The 9,626-nt window shown below is 49.7% G+C and overlaps 5 protein-coding genes across 5 annotated transcripts; 2 read left to right on the forward strand and 3 right to left on the reverse strand.

Annotated features, from left to right (window-relative positions):
• Positions 1-281: 281 nt before the first annotated feature.
• N7489_001768 (uncharacterized protein) lies at positions 282-2,082 on the reverse strand (the record flags this gene model as incomplete). Its single annotated transcript, XM_056707523.1, has 5 exons — positions 282-895; positions 951-1,387; positions 1,440-1,617; positions 1,697-1,841; positions 1,897-2,082. 5 exons carry the CDS (start codon positions 2,080-2,082, stop codon positions 282-284), a joined length of 1,560 nt encoding a protein of 519 aa, XP_056571825.1.
• Positions 2,083-3,346: 1,264 nt separating this feature from the next.
• Positions 3,347-6,287, reverse strand: N7489_001769 (glucan 1,3-alpha-glucosidase ROT2; the record flags this gene model as incomplete). The annotated part of the gene is made up of 2 exons (XM_056707524.1): positions 3,347-6,144; positions 6,206-6,287. The coding sequence occupies 2 exons, from the start codon at positions 6,285-6,287 to the stop codon at positions 3,347-3,349; spliced, it is 2,880 nt and encodes a 959-aa protein (XP_056571826.1).
• Positions 6,288-7,101: 814 nt separating this feature from the next.
• Positions 7,102-7,304, forward strand: N7489_001770 (uncharacterized protein; the record flags this gene model as incomplete). Its single annotated transcript, XM_056707525.1, is given in 2 exon segments — positions 7,102-7,162; positions 7,177-7,304. The coding sequence occupies 2 exon segments, from the start codon at positions 7,102-7,104 to the stop codon at positions 7,302-7,304; spliced, it is 189 nt and encodes a 62-aa protein (XP_056571827.1).
• Positions 7,305-7,326: 22 nt separating this feature from the next.
• On the forward strand, positions 7,327-8,079 carry N7489_001771 (uncharacterized protein; the record flags this gene model as incomplete). The annotated part of the gene is made up of 5 exons (XM_056707526.1): positions 7,327-7,349; positions 7,439-7,469; positions 7,559-7,706; positions 7,763-7,893; positions 7,951-8,079. The coding sequence occupies 5 exons, from the start codon at positions 7,327-7,329 to the stop codon at positions 8,077-8,079; spliced, it is 462 nt and encodes a 153-aa protein (XP_056571828.1).
• Positions 8,080-8,254: 175 nt separating this feature from the next.
• Positions 8,255-8,887, reverse strand: N7489_001772 (uncharacterized protein; the record flags this gene model as incomplete). Its single annotated transcript, XM_056707527.1, has 1 exon — positions 8,255-8,887. The coding sequence occupies one exon, from the start codon at positions 8,885-8,887 to the stop codon at positions 8,255-8,257; it is 633 nt and encodes a 210-aa protein (XP_056571829.1).
• Between the last annotated feature and the right edge of the window lie 739 nt (positions 8,888-9,626).

Below are 9,626 nucleotides of genomic sequence, written 5' to 3' on the forward strand. Positions count from 1 at the left end.
CGATGATTTGAGGATGTGCTTCTGATGGTGCCTTTGAGTGAATTGAGTGGCAAATGGCAAAGTGGTGGAACGATGGCTTACCAGAAGATGAAATGCGGGATGAGGGAAGAAGAACAAATAGGAATGGAACCCAAATAGGAAAGCGACATCGTCACAAAACCGTCTGATATGGGTTGGCACGTGCCCAGTTCACGCTGGCTTGGAATGTACATTTAATTGAGAAGACACCTCGTAATACCAGAAGAAGGATCATCATAAATCCATTTCGATCCACAGAGTATTTACAGCACATACTTGAACAGCGGCGACTTATCTCCCATATCGAACAGCTCATCCTCAGTGTAGTTAACCCTCGCATCATCCGCAATCCGTTCCTTCCTTGCGTTGCCCACCTTGTATGTCCATTCGAGGAACAAAGCAACAAAGAATCCAACCCCACCGAGTGCCAAACTGAGTCCAAATCCAGTTGTGTACTTCGGGCTCTCTTTCTCAATATACATGAAGCTGCCCAATATGCCACCGATATTGCCGACACAGTTCACCAGTGCGATGCCCATAGCCCGTCGGGATGCCGGGGCAATGTTGTTTGCATTCCAGGACGCAGCTCCGGGCTGGATGGGGTAAATACCGATGACAGACAAGACGACTGCAAAGTAGGCCACTCCTTTCCTTGCTTCAAGCTCTCCGTTCAGGGACATGATAATAGAATAGGCTACCACAACGATTATCATGGGAATGCAGACAAAAGGCATTCGCCAATAGAAGCGATCGGAAAGCCGTGCAAACAAAATAGCAGATATCGCACCGGCAATATATGGAGGTGCAGAGGTGAGCTGGGCGTTCGTGGAGCTGAAGCCCATGGATTTGGTGATAGTCGGGAGGGTGAACTTGGTGCCTGGTTGCAGAATCAAATTAGTTCAGTCTCTCGCATAGACTTGAAGGGCTGTTACCATAAGACAAGGCCGACTGGCAAAACAAAAAGTAGCTCAGCACGTATATCCTCCAGTTCAGCAGGACAATCTTGAGGTCTCTCCACTTGAAACCCGATTCTCCGGTACTAGTTCCTCCTTGCTTGATGAACATCGAAAGTTCCAGATAGCGAATCTCGTCGGGAGATAACCAGCGCTTGGATAGAGCCGGGGTGTCGATGAGAAGAAAGAAGCAGGCAACACCTAGTACCACACTAGCAATGCCTTCCAGAATGAAAATCCAACGCCAGCCCTCAAGCCCAGCAATACCGTCCATCTCGGCAATAGCGGCAGCCAGCAGCCCGGAGAAGGCACCAGACAGCGCACTCGCACAATAAAAGTATGAGATACGGAGCGCCAATGCCCTGGGCATGTACCAGTATGAGCAAAGGTAGATAGCACCAGGGAAAAATCCGGCCCTATAAAGGTTTCAGCGTGCGAATCAAAAGGGGGTTGATCATTGGCACTGACTCGAAAATACCAAGTAGAACTCGAGTGGCCATAAGACCAGCAAAGTTTTGCACCAGACCTGTGCATGTCATGACAATACCCCAGGTTGAGACAAGGAGGCCAAGATACACTGAAGGGCGCTTGAACCTTTTGAGAACAATGTTACTGGGAACTTCAAACAGGACGTAGGGAATGAAGACTATATTGGACCGAGGTCAGTACATATCAGTCTCGTGGCACCACGTCGGCTTTGTGTGGGCTGTAGGAAATAAACTCACATATAGAAAGAACAGTATTATACTGCAGCCCTGTCATGTTGAGGTCTTCGACCATGCCTTCAATTTTAGCGTTGCCGATATTTGCACGATCGATATGGCAAATCAGGTACAGAACTGCGAGCATGGGGATTAAACGCCTGTCGACCTGGGTAGAGCGTTAGCCGGGTATTATATGCATGAGCTAGGTCAAGTATGCTCACTTTGCGGAAGACCTTTTTCCGTTCGTCCTCGGGGTAGTTGTTATAGAAATCTGCATCGTCGGGTGTCAAACCAACAACACGAAAGTCTCCGACCTGAGTGACGAGAGAAGGCTTCGGAATGTTTTCGACATGAGAAGTTTCATCGACAATCTCGACATCGTTCTTCCCAATAGGACCGCGATTCATAGCTGCGGATTACAAGTCGTATACAACCTTTGGCTACTTCAAATGGGCCAAGGTCGAGATAAGCTCATCTGGATATGGGTATCACAAAAGGCGACACAGGAAATCGACCAGAGAAGAGGGCATATATGCTATATAAATAGTAGACATCGTGGGTTGCCCTAAACAGCATGGAATGATTTCAGATCATTGTTTTCCCCAGTCTTGGCTGTGGACCAATTGGCCAAGAAATGCGGGGAAGCTTGAGCATTGAAGGGCTGTGGCCCAGCTGATTCTCACCTGGGCTGAATTATGCCGGACGATGTATTGACCCGACCAGTAGTCGTCTTCGCCAAGGTGAGCTTGTTGATAGACATCCAGTCAGAGCCCAACCCACTGCGGAAAGCACAGACAACTGCGGGCATGCGGGGGTGTATTTTTTCTCCAATAGAGCAATGATGCGTCTTTCTCCGGGCTTTCCTCGGGTCCTTCCAAGGTTCTCCGGGCCTTTCTCCAGGTCGTTCTCCGGACCTTTATCCGGTACTGTCTGCCCCGAGCCGACCTTATTTGGACGTACGGAGAACTGCTATTTCACGTTTCTGGCCGGAAAGCAGGTCGTTTGATACCTATTTGGATGTTTCCGCCTGGAAGACGAGGGCTAACGTAGCATGATATAGTCGGTGCGTTTTCTGTTCGAGAATCACGTCAAGCCGCAATAAAAGAGATCAAGAACAAGCTGGAGGAATCCATGGCATTCCATTGGTGGGAAATGTGGTTGTGCACGTGCCGCAGTAGGATCAAGATCATCACGGATTCCGCGACGTGGGCTGGTCATTTATTGACTTGACTTGACACGCCTAGCTTACTTGGGAAAAGCCGAGATCAAAAGCCACTCAGTACGACAACAAAGAGCACCAACCTCTAAATTAACTCGATGGAAGCTAACGGCACAGCGGGAGCAGAGATAATTTCAGTCTTGTCCCCTTGAGGTTGCATGTCTCGATTGCGAGGCAAGCTGGTCCACGAATGGGTCTCCTGGTGAGTCGTGTTGACCTTCTATAGTGACCACCTAGTATACATGAAGCTCAGGACTTCGCAATACATTCCCGGATCAAGAATGTGATCTTCCAGATATGACGGCGTTAGATTGGATGAAGGGGCTGTCTCTTTTCCCTAGCAAAACAGTTGTATATAAAGAACAAAAAACAGCTGCCCACGACATGCACGTTTATCGAGTGCCAATGATGCGAATATTGAATACATGTACTGCGCTAGAATGAAAAACAGCTCAGAACTCAATCCGCCAATTCTTTCCAATGCCAACATTTGGCTTCTTCACCACAGCATAGGACGCCTTCCCGCCCTCTTGCTCGTAGAACTCCAATGAGGCCGTAGAGGCCAACTTGGCTCCATCTTCGATGACGACCACGGTGTCCTTGGCCTTCCATTCGACGGGAGGGTCAACGATCACCACCCGATCCACTGTCACACCAGCCATGGTCTTGAGGTACTCAGCAGTCTTAGGCCCCTTGGTACCAATGTCCTCCGACGACAACACCGACTCGCGGTAGTTGAAGTGGCGGTGGATGTAAGCGCCACGCTCGTAGTCGAACGTCTCACCATCATCCACATACAGACTGCCCTGCGCCTCGCTATTCTTGTCCAGAGTGATGACAAGTGTATATGGGTCCCACCGCATAAGACCAGTGCTGCGACGAGGACGGTCCTTGCGGGGTATGATGTGACCACCCTGGATCAACACAGGCACCTTGTCCTCTGGCGCAGGGACGGTGTGTTTCTTGCCCGCACCCTGGTAGACGGTGAAATCGAAGTAGTCATAGTACTTCTCGTCGTCGGAGATATACACCTCTGCGCTGTGGGTGTTCTCCTGCACAACAGGCTTCACGAGAAGACCCGTGGAAGCAAGGTACAGCTGATCATCAATGGCAAAGCCTTGCTCGTCCTCAGGGAACATGTAGTATTGAGGCCGCACGATTGGCGTGCCGTTAACTGAGGCTTCATGGAAGGCAGTGTACCAAGCAGGCATAAGTTGGTACCTCAGGCGGATTGCCTGGGCGATGTAGGACCGGTGCGGTTCGCTGATCAGATATGGCTCACGACGCCGAGTATCAATGTGAGCATGCGCGCGGAAGAAGGGATACCAGATACCTGCCTGGTACCACCGGGTCAAAAGGTCCTTATCAGGGTTATGGAAGAATCCTCCGACATCTGCGCCGGCAAAGGGAAAGCCTGCAATACCGTTGGTCAGGACCATCGGGATAGAGGCCCCTAGGTGGTCCCAGGTGGCCTGGTTGTCTCCAGTCCACATAGCAGACACCCGCTGTGCCCCAGCGTAGTACGAGCGCGTCAAGATGAATGGCCGGCGCACCTCGCCCTTCTTGCGCTCCAGCATTGCTTTGTAGGTGGCGTTCAAAAGGGTGAGACCATTGACGTTGTGAACATCGCGATGCTCCCAGTTTCCATAGTGCAAGTTGTCCTTCGGCATGGTCATGTCAGGCCCATTGAAAACAGAGGGCTCATTCATATCATTCCAGATGAAGAGATTCTGAAGCGATCCTTTGAATTTGTCGAACTTGTGCAGGGTGGCCCACCAGGCGTGGGCGGCGGGGTTAAAGCAGTCGACCCAGTTAGAGGAACCTGGCCAGCACCATCCATCATAAATCTCGCCATCCTTGTTTAGCACAGCGAGGTTTTTACTTCTAAGTTCCTCGGAAACAAAGTACTTGTCCGCGTTCTTAATGTGAGGATCGATCAAAACAACAAGCTTTCGCTCGGTTTCATCCAACTTTTGCTGCATACCCTTAGGATCGGGGAAGGTGAGAGGGTCCCAGGTGAAGTATTTCCGGTCATCGGTATACTCGAGATCAAGCCAGATCACGTCGTACGGAATCTGATACTTATCGAACTTGGCGTTGACTTCTTTGACATCCTCGTCCGTAACATAGTTCCAACGGCATTGGTGATATCCAATGGCAAACTGCTGGGGCAATTGTGTATATCCTGTGAGTTCACCATATGTTTTACTGATATCATTCGGCGAGGGCCCGAGGAAGACGAACAGGTCAATCTGACCGGATTCCGACATCCAGTGAGTTGCTGTGTCTGTCTTGGAGCCGGCGCCCAAGGCAAGAGGGTTGGAGGAGGCAGTTGATTTGACAATATCGATCCACGTTTCCGCTGCGTTGAGCCAGAAGACCCCGACAGTGGAGTTCTTGCGGTGGGCCTGCATCAGCGGGATGGCTCCGTACAAGGTCATAGGGCTTTCGAGTTCGTACTCGAAGACATCCGAGTTGTACAGACGGTAAGGGTTCTCATGATTGCCAGGCCCACCTCTAGTCTCTTTGAGCGAGAGCGAATCTGCGTGCTCTGGAATACCAAACACATGGCTATAACCGGGGAAGGTAATATCAAGAGCGATACTCTCGGGACCACGGGGCTTCGAGTCAGTATTGCCCCCAAAGGTCTCCTCCCACCAGGTGCTCTCGTCCTCGCCGGACTCGCCGTCTTTGCCGTCTACCTTTGGTCGCCAGTGCTCCATATTCAAGAAGCCTCGGTGATTCAATTGAACATGGGTCTGTCCATCTCGCTGAAATTCGACTCCAAATGGCGCGTGGCGAACGATAGCCTGGAATTTGTAGTCCGGTCCGTATAGAATGTTGGTGAATCCAGTTTCGCTCTGAGCATTCAACGTGGCCGACTTGCTGACTTCCAAGCCACCCACGATAGTCCACTTTTCAGTTTCATCATATCGCTTCTTGTTCGCTTGGCTGCCATGTCGCATTTCAATGTCGCCCTTCATCCGCTTCTCTTCATCGACCACAATGCGGGCGGCTCCCGATTCCAAGAAAGACACTGTGAGAGGTAGCCGGACCTTCTCATTGGCAGTGGTTGTTTTGGAAATGACTCCAGTGAGCACACCATCTTTGAAATGTACGGTGGCAGGGTCGAGCTCGTAGGGTGAGCTCCATGAAGCGCCTTGGGAGGAGGCGTTATCGGCGTAGGCGCGGTTTCGTTTGCAGAACCCGGACTGCTCACAAGTCTTGAAATCCTTGTGTTTGACCGCAACTGTTCGTACCACGAGAATTAGCTTTCTGGAAACTCGCAATTTCGCGGAAGGCAGCCTTACAACCGGGGACAACAATGCATCCGAGGAGGACAACTAGGGAGAGCAACATTGCCCAACGGGGCGCAGGTAGGCTCCTGGCCATGGTGAAATAAATAATATGATCAATCAGAGGCCCTCAATCCCCGACAGAATGGCGTTGGTTATCAATGATTGACCTGCATTTAGAGGTGGAGATGCCGTCAACAGAAGCTACAAGCTGGCCTGAGCTGGGGTAAGACACCTAAGGCAACAAGGCAGCAATGATCGTTTCTGAACAGCCAATCAGCTTTGCTTTCCTTTGAACCAATCAGCGACTACTCTATACATATATCCTATTAGACCTAGGTACGTTGTACATGTACAAGTCCACGCATCTTTATTTGTGCACAATGCAGCTAAGTCTTCGTCTAGATCTCAATCAGCCTCTGCCCTAAGAACCAGCTGTTTTCAGAGTATCTGAAGGTCGAAAACCGCGACCTCCTAGCAGCCGCTGTTTCATTCAAAAGCTTATAAGAGGTTAGTCTACCCTCGGGTTTGCATTTTGCGTCTTCCGTAAGAACTGACGGAAGAGTTCTAAGCTTTCTTATCAGATTTCAGCCCCTGGATCTACTTATACCTAGGTATGAATAAGATAGTACCTCCTAGTAGTATAATGGACAATCAATCTTCTTCCCTAACGTACCGCGAAGAACTGGGTATCTTAAAACTATGATTTAGGAGCTACCTATGTAGATATTCTTAGAGATTAGGACTAGGATAATGTGAGTGTATAATATGTTGCGCTCATCTCATCCTAGTGACTAGGCTAGTTGCGGATTAATATCCCATTTTGAGGGACCTTGACATAAATACAAGGTACCATTACCTAAAATCCGATGTTTTTCCAAGTCGATAGATATTTCTACCTTTGCGGTTGAATGTTCAAGAAAAAGTGTGAAGCCAAAGAGCCTATACAACTTTTCAACCGCAAGGTCCACCGTTTGTGGCCTTAGCATTCTGGCATCAACACCCCTCCTTGCCGGCCACCAATCATTGGCCCAAGTGGGAAGGCCTGAATTTTTTAAAAGGCCTCTATTTAACCTTCCCCTCTTCCCTCTCTTTTCCTACTTCATACCTTTGAATATTATTCTCATACATTCAAAATGTCCGCCAACGAGGAACAGACGTATGTGCTTCAAAATCAATCTTCCCATCCCCGTTCTTCTTCAATTGCCATTACCCCTCGTTGTCGGTCAAGCTAATCAATTGCTCTAGTTTCATTGCCATCAAGCCCGATGGTGTCCAGGTACGAACTCAGCACCATTCGACCCAAATCTATAACGGAACCGGAAGGTTCTACTCAATTGAACTCCATTTACTGACAATGTCAACCAGCGTGGCCTCATTGGACCCATCATCTCTCGCTTCGAGAACCGTGGCTTCAAGCTCGTTGCCATGAAGCTCACCTCCCCCAGCCAGGAGCACCTCGAGAAGCACTACGCTGACCTCGCCACCAAGCCCTTCTTCAAGGGTCTCGTCGCCTGTTAGTTGCCCCGTCCGAATCGTTCCGCAAATCGCAACACACTAACACAGCTCTAGACATGCTCAGCGGCCCCATCTGCGCCATGGTCTGGGAGGGTAAGGACGCCGTCAAGACCGGCCGTGTTCTCCTCGGTGCCACCAACCCCCTGGCTTCCGCCCCTGGTACCATCCGTGGTGACTACGCCATCGTAAGGAACCCTCAAATGCTCCAATGTCGCATCGTATCATACTGACAGTTCCACTAGGATGTCGGCCGCAACGTCTGCCACGGTTCCGACTCCGTCGAGAACGCCAAGAAGGAGATTGCCCTCTGGTTCGGTGCCTCCGAGATCCTCAAGTACACCTCCGCTCAGGCCGCTTGGGTTTACGAGTAAATTCCTCGTCTCTAAGTAGACTGGTCGGGCGGACTTCTTGTTCGGATACTTCTAGTATAGAATAAAGCAGTGGTTCTGAGGAAGAAGTCCAATCGCTTTGGAAAATACACAATATACAAATTCATATGATATATGAATCTAGTCCTCTCTAGTATCATAATAATGCTCGACTAGCTCATCCTCTACTGAAGAGCCGTCTGGCTAGGTTTGCTGACGGTGTAAAAATCGACCTTGCAAACCACGGTGTCGCCCAAACACTCGCTGCCAGCCGGACTGGCAACAAAGCCTTTGTGATTGCATAGGCCGTAGCAAATTCCAGCACCAAACGAACACCTGCTCGGTTCACTGTCTTCTCCCCGGTGGTTTCATGCTCTGCAACAGTATTCACATCGGACTCATCCACCCAACCTTTCTTTTTCAACCAGCGGCCGAAACGCGCAGCTCCTTCGTCGAAGGCATTGGTTTCGCCTGTCTGAGATGCAAGATCTGGCATCCAGGTACCATAATGAAACGCACCAGCCAGCCCAAATAGGGGAAGGATAGCGGTTATTTCGTGAAGTATTAGGAATGAGGTGATATGGGTAACCGGCGCACCAAATAAGGGTGTAGTATATGTGCGGAGAAAGCGAGGAAGGCGGTCGTTGAACCGGCGCAGGCGAGAGCGAGTGTCATTAGGGCTGATCCGCGGTGGCTTTGACGGTTGCGTAGGAGAGGGAGTAGAAATAGTTCGTCGCGACGCATGCGGCCTAGTGTTTCGAGCTGTTTGGAGACGGAGATAGCGGAGAAAGATGGGTGGTCGAGAAGCCATATTTTGGTGAAGAAATTGACGGACATGTAGAGTTCAGAAGAAATATTTTATATGTTCAAAAGGGTTGTCCCCTCACGCCCACTATACACAAATGTAAGACAGTTAGGTGCTCGCGTTAAGCACCGTCGATCCCGATATGAGAATACCTACCTATGGATAATATGCAATACGCTAGTCCCATCACGTGCAACCCTTCCTCTTTTAGATGGTCCCTATCGTCCCATCAAAAAAGGGCTGGCATCATCACTGTGACCATTCATCCTGTTAACCTGGCTGCAACTAATTGGGCCACAATGGAGCCTGCTACTTGACCACCCTATCAGCATTACCATTCTATGATAGATGCTCCTGGGAATACTTTGCTAATCAGGCTTTGGAGGACTACCGGTGACAGGGATATTGGGTGAATCTACTCGGGGATACTAGATGCTCCCGGGAATACTTTTTCTACGATCTCCTAATCAGGCTTCGGAGGACTACCGGTACTAAGGAAATTGGTACTCGGAGATTTACGATACGTCCTGGGATAGGGACTTCTAGAGAAAGATCGTTAGGATATGGCAGCAAAGAACCGCTTCTCTCGCCAAGAAGCGCATGCATCAAAAAGTTCTATGAGCAATCATCCATCTTTTGCGCTGAACATATTACGAAAAGGACACAAATCACTAGTAAGACTTCAATGATTTACTCCTAAGAGCCAGCAGAATAGTTCCAGATGCGTGTAAGCTATATTGTTTAG

The sequence above is a fragment of the Penicillium chrysogenum genome, assembly GCF_028827035.1.
Source record: "Penicillium chrysogenum strain IBT 35668 chromosome Unknown utg000001l_segment0_segment0, whole genome shotgun sequence".
NCBI lineage: Eukaryota > Fungi > Ascomycota > Eurotiomycetes > Eurotiales > Aspergillaceae > Penicillium > Penicillium chrysogenum.